General features: G+C 66.3%; 4 protein-coding genes and 1 long non-coding RNA gene across 5 annotated transcripts; 2 read left to right on the top strand and 3 right to left on the bottom strand.

Annotated features, from left to right (window-relative positions):
- Window positions 1-146: 146 nt before the first annotated feature.
- CNKSR1 (connector enhancer of kinase suppressor of Ras 1) lies at window positions 147-7,316 on the bottom strand. The gene is made up of 21 exons (XM_037380072.1): window positions 7,292-7,316; window positions 6,662-6,834; window positions 6,121-6,311; window positions 5,951-6,035; window positions 5,703-5,744; window positions 5,369-5,617; window positions 5,226-5,285; window positions 4,732-4,800; window positions 4,223-4,342; window positions 3,993-4,078; window positions 3,344-3,465; window positions 3,098-3,258; window positions 2,807-2,837; window positions 2,515-2,687; window positions 2,339-2,412; window positions 1,863-1,934; window positions 1,707-1,780; window positions 1,370-1,434; window positions 1,179-1,293; window positions 769-950; window positions 147-687 (listed from the first exon to the last, which is right to left on the bottom strand). The coding sequence occupies exons 1-21, from the start codon at window positions 7,314-7,316 to the stop codon at window positions 487-489; spliced, it is 2,370 nt and encodes a 789-aa protein (XP_037235969.1). The 3' UTR covers window positions 147-486.
- A 1,157-nt stretch (window positions 7,317-8,473) lies between these two features.
- LOC119145410 lies at window positions 8,474-9,966 on the top strand. The gene is made up of 2 exons (XR_005103408.1): window positions 8,474-8,750; window positions 9,073-9,966. It is a non-coding gene; the product is annotated as an uncharacterized LOC119145410 (long non-coding RNA).
- Window positions 9,967-10,615: 649 nt separating this feature from the next.
- Window positions 10,616-12,164, bottom strand: ZNF593 (zinc finger protein 593). The gene is made up of 3 exons (XM_037381851.1): window positions 11,764-12,164; window positions 11,218-11,280; window positions 10,616-11,081 (listed from the first exon to the last, which is right to left on the bottom strand). The coding sequence occupies exons 1-3, from the start codon at window positions 12,147-12,149 to the stop codon at window positions 10,940-10,942; spliced, it is 591 nt and encodes a 196-aa protein (XP_037237748.1). The 5' UTR covers window positions 12,150-12,164; the 3' UTR covers window positions 10,616-10,939.
- A 33-nt stretch (window positions 12,165-12,197) lies between these two features.
- On the top strand, window positions 12,198-13,921 carry C3H1orf232 (chromosome 3 C1orf232 homolog). Its single transcript, XM_037381852.1, has 4 exons — window positions 12,198-12,858; window positions 12,968-13,054; window positions 13,143-13,240; window positions 13,497-13,921. Exons 1-4 carry the CDS (start codon window positions 12,772-12,774, stop codon window positions 13,744-13,746), a joined length of 522 nt encoding a protein of 173 aa, XP_037237749.1. The 5' UTR covers window positions 12,198-12,771; the 3' UTR covers window positions 13,747-13,921.
- A 133-nt stretch (window positions 13,922-14,054) lies between these two features.
- Window positions 14,055-15,573, bottom strand: FAM110D (family with sequence similarity 110 member D). Its single transcript, XM_037378972.1, has one exon. The coding sequence runs from the start codon at window positions 15,549-15,551 to the stop codon at window positions 14,514-14,516; it is 1,038 nt and encodes a 345-aa protein (XP_037234869.1). The 5' UTR covers window positions 15,552-15,573; the 3' UTR covers window positions 14,055-14,513.
- Between the last annotated feature and the right edge of the window lie 3,253 nt (window positions 15,574-18,826).

Genomic DNA, 18,826 nt, shown 5'->3' on the forward strand with positions numbered 1-18,826 from the left:
CTGCTGGGGGTTGGTGGGGGCTTCCTGGTGCAGTCTGCGGGGAGAGGGGAGCAGGGCACGGCGGGGTCACAGCCCCTCGGGGTTGGTGGCACATGGCACGGTTGGGGGGTGGCTGTCATGGCGGGGACAAGGAAAACCAGGGCACAATCAGCCCTTGACACAGTTTTATTTACAGTGGAAGAGACCCCGGCCAGGCCGGCTGGCAGCGCTGTGGCAGGGGCACGTTCCTCCAGGGAAAAGTCCCTGTTGCCAACGTGCAGCCGAGGCACCCTTGACTAAAGGAAGCCTGTCACCGCAACGTCCCACCCCGGGGAGGGGGGATGTAGCAGAAGCCACTTCTACAGCAAGTCCATGCTGCGGGCTGAGCCTTCAAAAATGTTCTCAAACCCCCACCGCCCCCCAGCACGGGCAGAGCGCCTGCTTTGCTCCCACAGCACCATGGTTTTTATCGGCAGTGATTCGTGCCAGAGAGGTCTTGGTGGGGTGTCAGGGTTCAGCTGCTTCTTCAGGGGGGCCATGCTCAGCCCCAAGCCCCCCATCAGGGTCCTCACCCAGACGCCCTGCCCACCACTCCCGCAGCTCCTGGTACAGGTCCTGGTGCTCTTCCTTCCAGCGCGTGAACTTCTCTGAGGTGAGCGCAGCATCGCTGAGCAGCTGCTCCAGGGCCTGCAGCTCTGCCAGCTTCGCCTGCCGAGAAAGGGGCACATTTTGGGGCGGCCACCCATGAGCAGGGGGGCTTTGGGGGGTCAGGGGGCTGTGGGCTCCCACCTTGAGCGTGCTCTGTAGGGCCCGCACCATGTGCACCTTCTCGTTGATGTGGGGGTTCTTGTTGCGGCGGATGAAGGACTTGCGGCACTGCTCCTGTGTCAGGAACCGCTGCTGCCCGATAAGGGACACCCCTCCCTGCTTCAGGCACTGCATCAGGCACTCGAGATCCTCCCCAGCGGGGTCTGGGCAAGGAGAGGGGCCACTGTAGCAGGAGGGCAGCGCCAAAACCCCCTGGGGCTGTCCCCACGTGTGACCCTGCCCCGAGAGCATCCTGAGACACTGCACAGTTGTCACTCAAATACATCTCGACGAGGCACCCCCACTACACATGCATGAAAGGGAGGCCCTAACCGCGAATAAAGGGTGCACTCAACGTGACAGGGTGACAGATGTTACCCCCCAGCACCTACCCATGGGTGAGCAGGGCCGGGGGCTGCCCTGGGGGCTGCTGGCTGTGCTGCTGGGCTCACCGCTGGCTGAAAAGAGCTGGGTTTTCTCTGGAGTGTTTTGAGGCCTCTTCCTTGGCTGAGGGACAGATGGGGTGGGAGGTGAGATGAGGATCCTCTGTCCCCTCCCCAGGATGTCCCCTAGGGCCACTCACCGAGTTGCATCCACGCCTGGGGGACTCATCATCGGGGTCCTCAGCTTCTGTCTCACTGTAGCAGTCTGGAGGTCACAGGGGAGAACAGTGGGAGCAGAGGGAGCGGGAAGCCCCCCACTGCCCCCCCCCCAGCCCTCCCTAGGGCTGAGCATCACCCCAGCCCTCCTTGCAGGGAGCATTTCTCACATTTCCCCCAAATCAGGGGCAAAGCTCCCAGTGGTCCCAGGGGCCGTAGCACCTGGCACGGCTGCCCCACCAGGACCCATAGCTCCCCACAGGGTCCCCGTCTCCCACGGGGGAACTGACCCCTTCTCCCACCCCAGCAAGGGCCTGTTACCTTCCTCCCTGTCTGGGACAGACTGGTGGGCCAGTGTGTACTGCGTTTTGGCTGTTATTAGGCGACTGACCCACCTGGGGAAGGAAAAGACAGACAGACAGAGGGTCATGGCCAGCCCGGTGTGGTGGGACTGGCACTGGCTGGTGCTTTACTCACATGCTCAAATCGGCCAGCGTCTCTGCGGCGAAGATGAAGGGCTTGTACCTCTGATGGGAAAGCTGGAACACGCTGGAGGAGGACAAGCGAGCAGCTGCCTTTGCTGCTGCAGTTACCCAGCACCAGAGCCAGCCCTGAGCCCCTGACAATCCCCTCCTGCACCGCAGCCCCCCCATCCTGACCCAACCCAGGCGTTTGGGCTTTTCCCTGCCGTTGGAGATGCTTCAGTCCTCAGCCTTGTCCCAGATAATACCAGTAGCACAATACATGTCTTGCTCAGAGCGTAGGCTCCTGTATTGCAAGATGGCCAGCCCTGTGAGGGCACCCCCCCCCCAACCCTGCGGGGACCCCCCCAGCCCCATGGGGTACCCACACAGGGGGTACCCAGTGTGGCTTATTGGTACGCACCCTTGGGACAGCATCCTCCCCTTCCACCCCCCGCCGGCAGGTCCATGGGGAGGACAGACCCCACTCACTATTTCTTCTTCTGCTCCCTCGTGCTTTCCAGGTCATAGGTGGCCACGTTGATGAGTCCTGCAGCCTTCTCATCCTGCGTGGAAGACAGCCATGTCCACCACCCGCCCTGGCGCTGGGGATGGGAGAGCCTGACTGCCCTAGGTGAGGGGCGAGGACACCCCGTGTCCCCACTCACATTGGGGTGGTGGTACCAGTAGAGCGTGTGGCCCTTCAGCACGAACCAGCATCGCTTCCACTTCTGGGCCATGAAGCCCACGTGGTCCTTCTTCTTCAGGAGCCAGCCATCACAGTCCACCCGGCCCAGGTCCCGGCATGAGACCCGCCGGCGGCTCAGCCTGGTCGCCACTCCTGCCGGCCATGGCATTGGCAGGGGTGTGTGAGTCAAGATCAGGGAAGGGGGAGCAGGGGGCAGAGCCCAGGAGAGCCCCCAGCCCCATTTACCCCAGCCCCAGCGGGGTCCCGCTCACCTTTTGGTCTGCGTCCCCTCTGTGGGCTGCCCTGGGCCGGGAGACAGAGATGAGCGGTTAGGGATGATGCAGGGGGTGAGGGCAGGGCAGCATTAGCTGAGCCCCCCCCAGCAGCACCCGCAGCCCCTGCCGGGACCCCCCACTCACACAGCAGCGAGCTCAGAAGAGAGCCCACCCACACACGGGCATTTTGCCTCCCAGTTCGGGTGGGACATGAAGTCCTGTGTGTGTCTCCCGATGTCCTCCCAGTGTCCCCCCAAGGCTGAGCGCTCCTCTCCCACCAGCTCTCACCTCCGCAGGGAGCTGGCCGGGCTCTGTGCCCCCAGCCCCCGTGGCAGGGGCTGCTGTGGGGCTGAGCTCCGCGGCGCAGGGTCCGGCAGCACCGAGGGTGCCCGGAGAGCACGGGGTGCCCGGTGGGGTGCTGGTCTCCCACACCACCTCCTCTGCAGCACCTGCAAACAGCAGGCAGGGCTCCAGCCTCCCATCCTGGGGGAGAAACCCTTCCGTCCCCGGACACCCCCTCTGCTCCCCCCTTACCGTCGTGGTGTCCCTGCACAGCCACCCTGGGCAGCCTCGAGTCCCGCTCGTTCTCTTCCTCCTCTTCGTCAGTGCCAGGGTCCGGCGCAGAGTCTGGCCCCGAGTCCAAGTCGGCAGCAGCACTGGGAAAAAAGGATCCCTGAGCCACAAACCCCTTCACCCTCCGCAGGGGTCCTGCTGTGGGGCTCCGGCTGGTCCCCCACTCGCCCGGGCACCCCCAGTTCTCCCTGCCCGAGGAGGAGCGGGGCTGAAGGCAACGTGGCGGTGGTGGCTCCACACCGGCTCCACCGGCCTCTGAGCTTCCCAGCAGGATCAGAGCCCAGCCCGGCAGCTCCTGTCCGGCTCGCCCGCGCTGCCACCGGCTCTGCGCAGCCTTTCCATTCCGGGAGAGGAGAAGGGTCATGTCTAAATATAGTTTCAACCCCATTAAAATGTTACCAAGTGAATGAATTACAAACACAAGCACTTTTTTTTTTTTCCTCTGTGTGTTCCTTAAGTCAACTGGCAGCTTCCCGGGTTGCCCACAGGCAGCTGCTGCGCTGCCAGCACCTCTACCTCCAAAAAAGAGCTGGGAAGGGGCCTTGGGAGCACCCAGACACCTCGCACTGGCTGGGCTGGGGGTGTTGGGGTGTCAGGGGACAGGGCTCACCTGGAGGTCAGGGACATGGGGCTGCCCGGGCATTCACAGCTCCTGGTGCTGGGGGGATCCTCAGCATCCAAAAATGCTCCTAGGAGCTGCAGACGGAGTGTCAGGGCCAGCCCGCATCCCACCGTGGTCCTCCAGAGCTTTAGGGACCACCAGCTCAATGGGAGATGCCTGGCTCCAAGCATCCCTGCCTGGTTCCCAGCACAGTCCAGTGCAGCACTGGGATCACTCACCTGCTGCCTGGGAGAGGGGGGTGAGCCAGGCAAGTCGAGAGGGATCTTCTTCAGCACCAGCGTCACCCCGCTCGTCTTCTCCAGCAGCTTCTTCTCCAGGTTGATGCGTGTCCAACCCACCTGCACACCCCCTGGTGAGTCGTGGGACATGGCCCTGGCCCCACGCTGCCCCCCGGCCCCCTGCTCCCTCACAGCTCCCACATCCCCCAAACCCTCCCCTGCCACAGATCCCACACCCCCCAAATCCTCTGCAGCAACTCCTGAGTCCCCCAACCCCCCAGCAGTGGTTCCTGTGTCCCCCAGACCTTTCCCAGCCATGGCTCCTGCATTCTGCAGATCACAGCCCCCGTGTCCCCCCATATCCTCCTGCCCACAACCCCTGTATCCCCCCAAATCCTCCCACCCACAGCCCTCATATCCCCCCAGTCCTCCCAGCCCCACAGCTCCCTGTCCACCACTCCACTGCCAAAACCAGCACCACGCTCAAGCCCCCGTCCTCTCCAACTCACCACGACCTGCTCATTGACCTGCACGATCTCGTCCCCGGGCAGGATGCGGCCCCCGTGGGCAGCCAAAGCCTGGGGCAGAGGTAGGGTGGGAGCTGGGTGACCACCCCAGGCACTCACGCCCACCCCCCCAAAGCTAATCCAGACCCAGGGACGGGGAGAACCGGCGGGCAGGGGGGTTAAACATTAACCGGCAGCCTGACCTTGCACAGCACCAGGGCGGCTGGTGGGATCGGGGTGTAGATGGGGGCTCCCCCCATGGCCCAGGCCGTGCTCACTCATGAGATGAGTTGCCCAGTCTCAGCTGCAGTCAGCCACCCCCAGCTCTGGGTCGGGGGCGTGGGGGGTGGGTTAGGGTCCCAAGAGGCTCGCAGGGTGCGGCCGGGTGGGTTGCAGCTGGGATGGGTGGTATTCCCCCCCCCAGGCGCTAAAAGGGGGTGACAGGCACAGGGTGGCACAGGGTGGGGACAGATTGGGAGAGGCAGCCCCTCACTCACCTGCGAGGTGGCTGCAGACACAAAGTGCAGGCAAGAGCTGGTGGAGGTGATCTCAAGGCCCTGGGGGGGGATGGGATGGAGGTATGAGCTGGGTGCCAGGGGGTCCGGCGACAGTGGGGGGCACCGGGGCAGTGGGGACTCACCAGCAAGGCTGTGAGGAGCAGTGGGGGGCTCTCCAGGGGGTCAGAGGGTGGCGTCGGAGTGTCAGGAGATGGTGGAGGGCTCTCTGCTGGGCTGGGGGACAGTGTTGGGGTGTGGGGGGATGTCGATGGGCTGCCCCATGGGCCGGGGGGCAGTTCTAGCCCCACAGGCTGCAGCACAGCCCTACAGTCCAGCAGTGCTGGGGGGCTGCAGCCCACGATGCTCTCACAGATGCCCACGATGTGCTGGCACTGCAGGTGACAGTGGGGGGCTGAGGGGGGGCTCTGGCAGCACTGGACCCCCCCCATGCCACCCCCTTTTTCACTCAGCACTTACAATCCGCACGATCTGGCTGTCCCTCTCAGCCGCAGGACAATCCTGGGGGGACAAGACATGGAGCTGAGTGGGACGGGATGGCTCAGCCCCCTTCCATCCCAGCTGGGGGGGCCCCACAGGGACCCCCCTGCCCTCACCCCAGCTCTCCCCCCCCTTCCAGAAGGCAGAGCTTTGTGGGAGAGGAAGGCAGGCAGACAGCTGGCTCCCCCCACACCCCCGTGCCCATCACTGTGGCCTCGGGCACCCACCACTTGCAGGGTCTCTGCCAGCTGGGCGCAGAGCAGGATGATGTCCCGGGTGGCCGAGAAGTCATTAAGGGTGGAGAAGAGGTACCTGGGGGGAGGGGGTGTAGGCAGAGACCTCAGCCCCAGGGACGGGGGGCACCCAGCACCCATGGGTGCCCTCACCCGCCCCAGACCTGTTGAGCCAGGAGAAGAGCCCCTTGGCAGCCCCAACCAGGTCGACGACGTGGGCCAGGAGGGTAAGGGGGGGTGGCCGGCAGGCAGCCCCCGCTTGCAGCCCCCCCAGCACCAGCCTCTGGGTGCCCAACGCCAGCTCCCGCAGCTTCTCCGTCAGCGTCCGCAGGCTGGTGCTCGCCAGCCCTGCATCCTGCGGGGGGGCACATGGACACGGGGGGGGTGGGAGGGCAGTGGGGGGTCTCTGCAGTTCCCCTGCATCCCCACCTTCACCCAACCTAGGGTGCTCCATGTCCCCCCTCCTCTACCAAGCCCAGGGTGCCCCATGTCCCCCCAGCACACAGCCCCAGGGTCTCCCAGTGTCCCCCCAGCCCCAGGGTGCCCCAGTGTCCCCCCAACACCCAGCCCAGGGTGTCCCCGTGTCCCCTGAGCAACCAGCTCCTGGGTGCCCCCGTGTACCCCCCCTCCGCCCAGTGCAGGGTACACCCACATCCCCCCTTCTGCCACAGGCACCCTGCAGCACCCATGGGTGCTGGCACTCACCAGGGCGCGGAGCTGCTCCACGGCCTCCAGCAGCAGTTCCTGGTGCCCCAGGCACCGCACGCCCAGCACCTCCAGGGCCCCCGCCGACAGCCCCAGCAGGTCGGGCCCCGACAGCCCCCAGGCCTCGAAGGGGTACCCCTGCACCGCCGCGTCCAGCCCTGCCACAGCCTTGCCTTAGTGCCAGCCGGGCACCGGGGGGGCTCAGCACCTCCCCACCCGCATCCCCGCCAGCCCCTGGCTGGGTGACCCCAGGGGGTGACGCCAGGCTACTGGGAGAGCCCTCTCCGTGCAATGAGTTTGCCCGGTCTCAGCCCAGATGGTGGGGATGGCCGGACCCCCCACTCCTAGACGGACCCAGGGACTGACCCCCCCCCGCCCAGGGACAAGGCGCAAGGGACAGGGAAGGGCTGCCACCCCTCCCAGCCACCCCAGCCCACCCACACATCCCCAAACCAGGGCCAACCCACCCCAGCCCCCCGCCCCATGGCCGGGTTGGGTGTCAGCCAGGGTGCAGGGCAGGGCAAGGGGGGGTCTCACCTCGGAGCCAGGCAGCCACCCGCACGGGGCCCCAGGCACCCACAGGCTCCATGGCAGCCGAGCCGGAACATGGCGGTGGGAGCGGCCGCTCACCTGCGCCAGGCACGGGCGGCCCCATTGGCGCAGCCGCGTGGCACTCGCCGTGTGCTGCTCACCGTGTGCTGCTCACCGTGTCCCGCTCACCGTGTGCTGCTCACCGTGTCCCGTCACTGTGTGCTGCTCACCGTGTGCTGCTCACCGTGTCCCGTCACTGTGTGCTGCTCACCGTGTGCTGCTCACCGTGTCCCGTCACTGTGTGCTGCTCACCGTGTGCTGCTCACCGTGTCCCGTCACCGTGTGCTGCTCACCGTGTCCCGTCACTGTGTGCTGCTCACCGTGTGCTGCTCACCGTGTCCCGTCACCGTGTGCTGCTCACCGTGTGTTGCTCACCGTGTCCCGTCACCGTGTCCCGTCACCGTGTGCTGCCCACCATGTCCCCCTCACCGTGCACCCCTCACCATGTCCCCCTCACCGTGCACCCCTCACCATGTCCCCATCACTGTGCCCCCCCACCATGTCCCCGTCACTGTGTGCCCCTCATCGTGTGGTCCTCACCATGTCCCCATCACCGAGTCCCCCTCACTGTGCACCCCTCACCGTGTCCCCATCACTGTGCCCCCCTCACCATGCGCCCCTCACTGTGTCCCCACCACTGTGTGCCCCTCACCCTGGCCTCCCGCCTGCCCCGCAGGGTGAGGCCCTGCGACGCACCCCACTGAGTCACCAGCCAGTGATGCATGGCAGCCAAAATCCCCCCGGGGAAACAGCACCCACCCAGGGAGCCTCCCCCAGGCTCCGCTGTGAGATGGGGGAGTAAGATGGGGGGGGGTGAGATGGGGGGGTGAGATCGGGGGGCCCCCCCCTCCCCCCGCCAGCCACAGCTGCTGCATGCAGCTAGCTCATCGAGGGCTGAGACCCAACAGAACTAATGACACTAGTGGGTGTCCCCCAGGAGACAGGTGCCCTGTGAGGTTTGGCCACACAACCCGACAGGAGAGCCCCTGCTTTGCCACCTCCCCCCTGCCCAGGGGTTTTGGGGAAGGGGGGGTGACACCCCCCACCCCCCCCCAGGCATAATTCCCACCCCTCCCTTTGCAGGTGGGGAAACTGAGGCAGGGGGCAGCCCGCACTAGGCCTGTGGAGGGGCTGCCCCTGAGCCGAGCTCAGCTCTCTGGCCCCCCCAAATCTGCCCTGGGCTGGCAGCAGCCCCCCCGCCAGCACCTCAGCGCCCGTCTCCCCCCGCCCCGGCGTGTGCGCTTGGGGGAGCAGCGGGCGCTGATCGCGGCTGACAGCTGCTCGGTGCTCGCCGGGTGCGTGCCGCCCTTTCTGAAGGGGCTGCAGGGCCGGCAGGCGGGCGACAGACGCAGCCCCCCACCACAGTGGTCCCAGGACTGGGGGGGCAGAGGCCCAGCCCCACTGCTGCTGACCCACGGGGCCTGATCCTGCTGCTCCCCACTGCGCCATGATCATCCGCCCCAGACGCTTAACCCCGGGGTATTTCCGTCTGCTCCAGGTAAGGGGGAAGCAGGGTGGGGGGGGGGGAGCCCATGGGGACCCCCGGCACCCTGCCCATGCTGCCCACCAGGCCTGCTGGCCACGGGAGCTGTGCCTGGCCGCATCCTGGCTCTGGGTTCGCAGCGAGGGTGCTGCGGGGGAGCCCCACGTGCTGCATGGGAAAAGCACCCCCGGACACCCTGGGGGGGCCACGCAGCGGCCCCCATCGCCCTTACATTGCAGCTGAGCATGATGGGGACGTTCAGGGCACGGCCACAGAGCCCTTGTCCCCGGCGGGTTTGGGGCTCGGGGTCTCACGGTGCTCCCCTCTCCCCCCGCAGATGCAGCTGGCGGCAGGGCGGGGGGCTGAGCCGGGGGGGCTGCTGACCCCCCTGGCCCTGCTGCTGGCAGCCGCCGGGCTCTGCCTCTCCTTCTACAGCGCCCGGAGGATGGCCAGCCCCACCAAGGCCCCACCGGAGCCGTGAGGAGGGGGCTGCTGGGGCTGCGGGGACGGTGCCCAGGGGGGTGCCAGGGTCCCCCTCTGCCCGCTGGCCCCTGCCTGAGCGCAGCTGCCGGCTGTGGCAGCTTTCCAGCCGATCTGCGCCACATCCAGCCCTTCCCTCCACGCCTGGGCGGCGTGATGCTCTGCGGCCGGGGGGACACATGCACCTCTGTCCCCCGCCTGTCTCCGCTTTTGGGAGCCGGTTCACGGCCCGCGATGGAGAGCAGAGAAGCCACCTCCGCTCCAGAGCTGCCGGCCGAGCCCCTGCCCGAGCCACCAGGACCCGGCTACAAGAAAACCAGAGGCTGAACAGAGATGGATGGCAGAGCCCAGTGCTGCACCCATCTCCATCTCCCCCCGCAAGCAGAGGGGTCCGGGGGGATCCCTTGCACCCCACTGGCAGCCCTGCAGCCCCCCTGTCCCCACAGGGACTGTGCTGTGGCCACAGCACTGCGGAAAGGAGGCCAGCACCAAGCACTGTTAGGTAACACGGCACGGCGGAGGGGGAGGTGGGCTGGGACAAGCCCAGCCTCTGCCAAAAACGGGGCAGGGGGCAGATGGGGCCACGGGGGTCCGTGATGTGTCCCCTGGGCAGGCGCATCCCACTGGGATGGTGCCAACCCCCATGCACACACAGCTGCAGGGGCTTGCAGCGCTCTCCATCTCCCCAGGGTGGGCAGAGGACACAAATCCGAGCAGGCTACGTGGAATAAATCCTTTCCCGACGAGCACAGCTGCCTTGTGGCTCTGCCTTTCTGCTGCCCCAGCCCAGCGCCTCGTCCCTGGCTTAGCAGGAGGGATCAACCCACCAACCCCAGGGATTTGCTGCCAGGGCTGCATCGGGGAGACCCACTGCAGGAATTCACCGCGGCGGGTGGTTGGCATTGTCACACAAAGACCCCCAAGAGCCAGGTCACGGGTGAGATGGCAGCAGCATCAGTGTGGGGGATGGGAGGTGGGGAGGCTGATCCCGCCACAGCTCTCTGGCAGGTGAACTCACCTGGGTTTTAGGGAACAGGAGCCTCAAAGTATCCCTGCCAGGGGGACACCAGCACCTCGAGGCCCAAATGGGCAGGACCAGCACCACGAGCTGCTCGCTACATACCCAAGTGCTTGATGAAAAGTTCACTCAGCACATATTCCCCTAAAAACCAGCCCCGCAGCTGCTACCCGTAAGCTGGGAACCCGCTGCCAGGAGGGCAGGGGCAGCTGGACCCCCTGCCAGGACAGGGGCAGCAGGACAAGGCTGCCCCTCCAGACTGGCAATATTTCCCTTTGCGTGCTCAAGAGGAGGACACGGAGAGGACACCCCCCACCCCAAGGGGCAGCTGCCACGCTCCAGCCAGGGCCTGGCTCACGCTCAGAGCTCCCAACACCACCAGCCTGTTGGATGACATATTTTAATGGGCGAGTCAGCGGCATAAACCTCTGACCCAAGGAGAGAGGCCCTAAAACCGCTTTAAAAACAAAGAGACGAGCGTACAGTCACGCCAGCGTGTCGGGAACAAGCGCTTGCCGCTTCGCCCAGGAGGAGGAGGACACGCAGTGAGGGCACCCGGGGTCTTGCTGGCTCCTTCTTCTCGTTAATGCTCCGGCGACGAGGGATGTCGGGAGGAGCGGCGCTCCTGCTCGCTGGCACGCTGGGCCAGGGCATGTTTTTCTCACAAAGCTGAAGACAAAGAGGCCTTTACGGAGCCGCCTGGCGCTCAGCTGGACGTCTCCATCTCGGTGACTTCCTCCAGCGGCTGGGTCTGTACTTCCACCTTCTTGGGGGGGATGTAGGAGCCCATCCCGGCGGCACGCTCGGCCTCCTCCTGCGTGTACGGTGCCTCCCGCAGCTGCTTCAGCCTGCCGGGGGGGCAGGGAGGAGGGCTGGAGCATTTCAGCCCAGCTCCTCAAAAGCAGACGGGCCCAGGGCCGGCACCAGCACCTGCCTTGCCCCGGTGAGGTAGGAGCAGGGGCCACGGCCTCAGCCCCCCCTTACCTCTTCTTGTGCACCTTGGACCTGAAGTGCTCCTTCATACTGGTCAGGTCCACAAAGTAGCGCCTGGGGGGTGGCAGAGACTGGGGGTCAGGGGGATCCCGAGGCGGGAGCGGGGCAGAGGAGGGCCCTTACTGAGGGGCCAGGGCCCTCCCCCACACCTAGGGCCAGTCCCCCATGGGCCAGGGTCGCCTCTGACACCAGAACAAGCTCCCCCCATGGGCCAGGGTCCCTCCCAAGATGAGGACAAGACCCCCCTCCAGGTGCCAGAGCTCCCCTAGCCAGGACCAAGCCCCCCCAAGAGCCAGGGAGACCCCCCCCAGGACCAGGTAAACCACCACAGCAGCCAGGGGACATCACCCTCCCACGAGGAGCCAGGGACAGCCGCCCCCAGGAGCCAGGGACATCCCCCCCGGGGCACGGGAACACACACCCCCCCATCCCCGGGGGCACGGGGACACACACACACACACACACCCCGGGGGCACGGGGACAGCCCCCCCCCCGGGATCACAGGGACCCCCCAAGCCCCGGCCCCGGCGCACGCACGCGCAGTGCAGGCAGTAGAACTGGGCGCAGCCCGGCAGGTCGGGGTCGGGCTCCTGCCGCAGCAGCCGAGCGGCGTTCTCGGGCCGCAGGTCCCCGTGGATCTCATCCAGGTCGCGGCGGCGCCGCTTCGTCTTCAGCTGCCGGGCCAGGGAGTGCGCCCGGTGCGCGCCGGTGCACCGGCCATTGCGCGGCGACATGGCGGCCCCACGCCGCGCCGCCCTCCGCAGTGCGCAGGCGCGGGAGGCCGCAAGCCCCGCCCCCGCTCTTCCCGCTCCGCCCACAACGCGGAAGCCACGCCCCTCCGTGAGGCGCAGTGCGGACACCGGGTCTGATGCCACGCCCACGAGTCGTGAAGCCACGCCCATAACACGGGGGGCCACGCCCATGGGCCAACAGGCCACGCCCTCAGCGGCGTGTGTCTGCGCTACCGCCGTGCGCAGACCCCGGGAACGACCCCGGGGCGGGCAGGGGGGCCAAGGCCCGTCCCCAAGAGCCCCAGCACCCGGTGGCAGCCGTCCCCAAGCTGTCCCCGCATGCGGCACAGGGCCTGGCGTCGGGCAGGGGGTGACAGGCACCTGTGCTGCCCCGGTCACTGCTGTGATGAGTTGGGCAGGGCTCAGCGCAGCGTGTCCCGGCACCGATCGTGTTTCCTCCACCCCGGGTGATTAATTATAGATGGGGAGCCACGGCGGGGGGGGCCCCGAGCCCCAGCGCCTGCTCTGCACTCTGGGCTTGGGGTGGCCCCAGCCCTGGGGGTCCCCTGTGGGCCAAGGGCACTGGGGGGCTGGGGTAGGGAGACAGAGGGGGGTGTTGGGGGTGACCAGAGCCGCTGTCCCTGCGCTGCCCCCGGCTCAGGCCGGGCTCAGGTTCCCCTTTGTGCATTGGAAGTGGCCCCTGAAACTTTAATGAAGCCACCGGATCGCCAGGGCGGCACGGGGGCACCCAGCCCCCCACCCCTCCTGCTCCCCACGGCACCCACCGGCTCCAGGCCCCGCTGAGCCCCTCACCATGGCCCAGGGCTTCTGGCGACTCTACAAGACCAAAGTGCTGCAGACCCTGGGGGGGGCACGGGCGGACGGGGCGCTGCAGGAAGAGGTAAGGTGGGGGGTCACCACCAAGCCTGGGTCCCCCTGAAGCAGGGTGACCAACCTCCCTGCTCCCCCCCCCGCCTGCACCCTGCCCTCACCTGGGGGCTTCATTGCAGGGAGACCCCCCTGAGCTGATGGAGACAGCTGAGCCCCCAGCGCTGATGGAGGAGGGACCCAGTCCCATGTCCCAGCTGGCAAGGAAGGTGAGGATGGGGCTGGGGGAAGTGGGGACGGGGGGGGCCTGCTGGGACCTGGAGGTCCCCAGTGAGCCTGGTGCTGCCTCCCCTGCAGGTGCAGGGGGTGGGTGCCCGGGGCTGGCGGACACTTTCGTCCCTCTTCACCCGTGAGGACGAGCACCAGCTGCTCAGCCCGGAGCCCTGCGCAGACCAGTAAGTTGCAGATTGGTGGGGAACCCCCCAAAGCCCAGACCAAGCCCCTGGAAGCTGCTGAGCCCCCACACCCCCCTGTCCTGTCACCTGTATCCCTTTCCCTTGCCTACACCCATGGGGCTGGGGGTGCAGCAGGAGGAGAGCCAGCATGGAGGGGGGACGAGGTGGGTCTTGGGGGCCGTCCCAGTCCTGGTCACTGTGGGACTTGGCAAGAAGGGTACCCACACCAATGTCCCTGTCCCCCCTCTCTCCCCAGCCCGCTGGCCGCCGAGCCGCCCCCGTCTGAGAACGCGCCCAGCTTTTGGGATCTCTTTGCTACCAAGTGGCAGCAGGCGTCAGGGCCGGACAAGGAGGCGCCCCCCCCGGAGCCGGGCGAGAGCCCTGGGGAGCCGCCGGGTGACGATGGCAGCGACCTACGGGAGCCAGAGGAAGGGGCCTTCCACTGGGGCTTCCTGGCCAGCAAACTGGCCGAAATCCGGAATAAAAATGCCCCCAAGGGCAACTAGAGGAGAATGTGCTGGCCAGACTCTCCAGCAGTGTGAGTGCCCCCCCCTACTGCTGGTGGGCAGCCCCCTGCCCACAGCTGAGAGCTCCATGGGGGGGTTTGGCTACGTGTCTGCACTAAAGACCCCGAGGTGCCCCTTTTCCCCGAGCCCTGCCTGGTGCTTTTTTGCCCTCACCCTCCCCCCAGCAGCCCAGCGCCCCTGGAGCAGTGCAGCCCCCATGGTGGGGATGGGGAGCTGCCACCCCCGGCCTCGAAGTATCCTCTTGCCCACCCTGGGCTCTGCCCACACAAACCACGCATGCTGCCAGGTTAGAAAAAAAACAACAAAACCAGGTTTATTGAGCACTGCTCTGACCCCAGCAGCCCCTTTTCTAGGGAGGAGGGGGCTGTGGGGTGGGCACTGTCCGCAATGGGGGTGGGGGGCTCAGGCTTTGCCCCTACTCCCCCTAGCCTGCAGCTGATAGGGGCTGCAGGCCCATCCCACCACCCTGGGCTGGAGACAGGGAGGATGAAGACGGGTCACAGAACTGGGGCAGCAGCCTGCCAGCCCTGGGGGCAAGGGGTGACACACCCTGGGGAGCCCCTTCCTCAGGTGCCCCCGCCCTGGCTCTGGGGTAGACCTGGTGGCCCTCCCAGCCAGCAGCAGCCCCATAGCACCAGGACTGTGAATGCCACCAGCCTGTCGACCACCTCCTGCGAGGGCGAGGGGCCACATCCAGCCAGTGGGAGCTACACGGGCGGCTTCATCCCCCGCCAGGCTGTCTTTGCTCAGACGGTGGACTCCTTGGCAGCTGCCCAGGCTCTCTGGCAGCCGTAGAGCCACTTGATGACACGGGCGTTGCGCTCCACCACCGAGACGGCAGAGCCCAGCCGGCTGTCTGGCTCCTCCTCGCCCGGCCCCGCATCCCCCTCGCTGCCCCCCGAGGCCTGCCCAGGCTCCGACTCACAGGAGCCGGGGGGCCGAGCCGAGGCGTTATCCCAGCCCGCCGGCCCGAACCGCTCCTGGCCCAGCAGCTCTACCAGCGCCCGGTCCAGCCCGCAGTAATTGAAGAACCGCTCCTGCTCTGAGAGTGGCAGGGAGATGCGCAGAGCCAGCGCCGGCTTGCCGGGGGGCTGGGGGGGCTGCGCCATGGGGCTGCCTGGCAGAGGGAAGATGCCACCACCGCCACCGTCACTGCCGGCACTCGGCGTCCTCGCCTTCTCCTTCTCCGCAGGCACCCACAGCATGGGGGTCTCATGGTTCTGGGGGGCTGGTGGCCCCTCGCCCAGCCCCTTGGCTGGGGGAGAGCTGGAGGGCTTGTCTCTGAGGGGTCCCTGGAAGAGGCGTCGCACCAGCCCGGAGCCCTTGGCATTCTCCTTGTCCGTGCCTGGGCAATCCCGTTTCTGCCGGTAGATGATGAGGGAGTCGGGCCTCAGCAGGCGCCTGCCACCGGCCCGGCGTGCCACGGGGGACTGGGGGCACGGCAGCTTCCTGGGACCCTCCCGGCTCAGCTCTGAGCCCTGGCACAGCTCGTTACACTGCTGGTAGGCGAGGAGGCGCCGGCCACGCGGGGAGAGCCGGGGCGAGCTGCCCCGCAGCGCCGGCTCCTGCCGGCTGTTGATAACTTGTTGGGATTTGACGTATTTGGCTTTGTCAGCCTCCAGCCGCTCCACGGCACTGGGTGTGCGGCCCCCGCCGCCCCCCGGCTCCCGCGGGCACTCAGGGCCACGGTTCAGCCAGGCCAGGGGGGAGCCGTGGCTGGGGGCCACAAGGCGCAGGTTGCTGGAGGTGCAGATGGCAAGAGGGGGACTGCCCAGGGGCACCATCACCCCCCAGCCCCGAAATGGCACGCCTGGGCGCTCTGGTCCCCGCTGAGCGGCTGGGGGGGGTTCTGTGCTGCGGCTGGGGAGGCTCCCGAAGCTCCTGGATTCGTCCCTGGGAGGAGAGAGGAGCCGGGGTCAGCACCGAGGGTGCAGCAGTGGCAGGAGGAGGATGGGGGGTGAAGCAGAGCCGGGGGTCCCCGCGATCCCAAGCAGGCAGGCAGCCGGCAGCGAGCCCTGGCAGCCCAGGCAGGAACAATCCACGGGCAGGAAGAGAGAAGCGCCGAGCATCCGCCGGCTTCACCCGCATCCCAGGAGCGGCTTCCAACAGGAAAAAATACCGGAGCCGGCCACCTTATCTTCCCGAGTGCAGGGCCAGCAGAACAAAGCCCGTGCTCGGGAGAGCTGGCGAGCTGCCCCGGCCGGGGGCAGCAGGGCAGGGGCTGGGGGATGTCTGGGGGTCTCCGTGCCATGCTTCCTGCAGCCGGGCTTCCCTGGAGGGAAGGTACCTCTCCTGCTCGATGCGGGGGGGCTTTTATCAGCCCTGGGCTGCCACGGCTCTTGCTCAGCTGTACCCGAGCATCGCTGTGGGTCTTGGCTGTGAATCTGGTGGTGGAGGTGGGTGCTGGGGGAAGGGGGCCTGGAGCCTGAGCTGGGGGCTGTAAATGCCCAAAGCAGATGGTTTTGCTGAGCAAAAAGGCCTGAATAGCCACAAAAAGCCAGCGGCTGAGCCAGCCCCGCAGCCTCCCCGGGTGACAGCGGGGACCAGCCAGAGCAAGGCTCACTAGAAAGCGAACAGCCCAGGAGCCCTCTGCCCACACACCCCCACGGGCCGTGACACCGCACCCACCCCTGGTGCACAGATGGGGAAACTGAGGCACGTGGTTTGTCTGCTCCTGTGCTCCCAAGGGATGAGCTCCCTGCTTCCCCCAGTCCAGGCAGAGCTCCGGCGCGGCTCGAGGGAAGGTGTCCCAAGCACGTGGTCCCGTCACCCACCAGCTTTGCCCCGGCAGATCCAGTGTGCAACTGCTCATGCGAGCGCACCTGCAGGGTCCCCAGCCCAGCCCCGCTGCCAGGACCTGTGCCCAGCCGCGGCTCAGCAGGCAGAGGATGCTCACACTCACCTGAGCCCTCACAGGGATGCAGGGATGGGATACAGGGATGGGATGTAGGGATGCTCTGTCTCACTCAGCCTCTGCCCCTCTGGTTGCTGGCAGCAAACTGAGCCCAGAGCCGGCAGGAGCCTCTTATAGAGGATGAGGAAGAGCCACCCCATTAACCCCTGCCAGCCCAGCCCCATCAGCAGGAGCCCACCCCGCCAGCATGCCCCCCGTGCCCCAGCCTTCACACCCTGGAGTCCTGCTCCTGCCCAGCCAGCATCCTGCCCGCTCTTCTCCTCCCACCGCCTCCTTAGGGGAGCCTGATTTCGGGATCCGCAGCAGAGATCTCTGCCTCTTCCCACACAGGACTGAGTCTCTCTGTCCCCCCAGCACAGGAGGCATCAGGAATGGGACAGGGAAACCATGCTCACTCTAGCAGCTTCTCCTTCTATGTCCACCCTGAGACACTGGGTGCAGCTCAGGAGCAGGAGCCCACCACGATCCCCTTCCCCAGGATCCTGCCCCAGCTGGCAAGGGATGAGGGAGGAAGGGTCCTTCTGGCACCTTCCCTGCTGGTGGCGAAAGGGTCAAAGCCAGCCCCGCACTGGGCCTGTTCCTGCTTCTTCCCCCCGGGAAGGGCTGTAAATCGCAGGAAGCCACCACAAGGGGCTGGAGCCAGCCCAGGCGTTATTTTTATCACTGCCCTCTCCCCTTCCCGAGGGCTGAGTGCTCCCACAGGGGGACCCCCCACCCCGAGCCCCCCAGCACCTGCCCAGGGGACTGCAAACGTGGCATTGCAGCAGCCAGCAGGGAAAAGATATGCTGCACCCCGAGCTGGGCTGCCAGCCCCTTGGAGCGGGGTCACAGAAAGCCCCCAGTGCTCCCTAGGGACCCCCCAGCTCCCCCCATCTCTCTGGCACCCAGCATGGATGAAGAGCTGGGGCACAGCCCAGCCCAGGCTGCTTGCAGGGACTCAGGAAGCCCCAGCAGGGACAAAGTCACAGCATTCGGCCTGGGACACGCAGGCCGGGGTGCTCTGTCCCCGGAGGAGGGGGGAACCTGGCCCCCAGCACTGCTGGCCCCCGCCCCAGTTCCTTCCTGCAGCGCTGCTGCTCGGGAGCGGTGCCGGGAACCGGGGCTGGCTCCGTGTCCAGCACCTCCCTGGGCGACAGCACCGGTGCCAGGAAGGGGCTGGGACTCCTGCGCTGACAAAAACAGACACTAAAATGGAGGCTGAGCAGGATGAGAGCGGCCAGAGCTTGTCTGAGCTATGCAGGCATTCAAACACCCCCCCCCAAAAAAAAAAACAAACCCACCACCACCCAGTGAAAAACCAAGATGGAAGGGGAAGGGAAAAGGATGGGGCCAAGTCATGGAAGAAGCTGTGGCAGCCCTGGGATGAGAGCGCCTACGCTCCCACGTGGGAGAGGGGCAGCTGACAGGACCTTATTTTTAACTCCAGGCAACATGAATCACTGTTTATTAGGACAGGTTTTATTTTCCAAGCTGGAATCCCGGCAGCGATTCCCGTAAAACCACAAGTGAGTAACAGCAGCCTTGGATTCACCTTTCTCTGGCAGATGCAGGCAGTTCCCATGGGATGCTCCTACCAAATACCTGCCTCTGTTCCAGAGCAACTGCGCTCCGCTCCAGCTCCTCCTCGGAGCACCTGCCAGCCCCTTGCTGTTCAACAGTTTTATTTGGACAAGACAGATTCCCTTCAGGATAGAAAAAGGAATGATTTGAGGGGTCCTTCCTGGCATCAGCATCCCCCAGGGAGGAGATGGGGGTTTTGTCACTTCAGCTTCTAGGAAGGGATTTACCCAATTAATCAGCCCCTTGTGAATGCACCAGGTGGCTTTTCTTAGTCACATGGATGCTCAGAGTCCCTTGGTTTTATTTCAGGTTCCTCAGAGCTCTCACAGGGCATGCTCGGCTCCTCAGCGGGGCTCTGCTTCCCCCCCAGCTCACCAGCGAGCAAGCACAGTGCCAGGCAAGCAAAGCAACCCCGGGGAAAACCCAGCCACAGCTGGGGCCAGTATGGAAACTTCCAGCCCCTGTAGTAGGTGAGAAAAGTCTGGGAAAGTCCTTGAAGGTTACAAGTCCCAGAGCACAGATCCTCCTCCTTCCAACACCATTGGTCAGAGCATGCCTAGCTCCTAATTAAACAGCCCTGCTCCC

Source organism: Falco rusticolus, chromosome 3 (assembly GCF_015220075.1).
Source record: "Falco rusticolus isolate bFalRus1 chromosome 3, bFalRus1.pri, whole genome shotgun sequence".
In the NCBI taxonomy this organism is placed as follows: domain Eukaryota; kingdom Metazoa; phylum Chordata; class Aves; order Falconiformes; family Falconidae; genus Falco; species Falco rusticolus.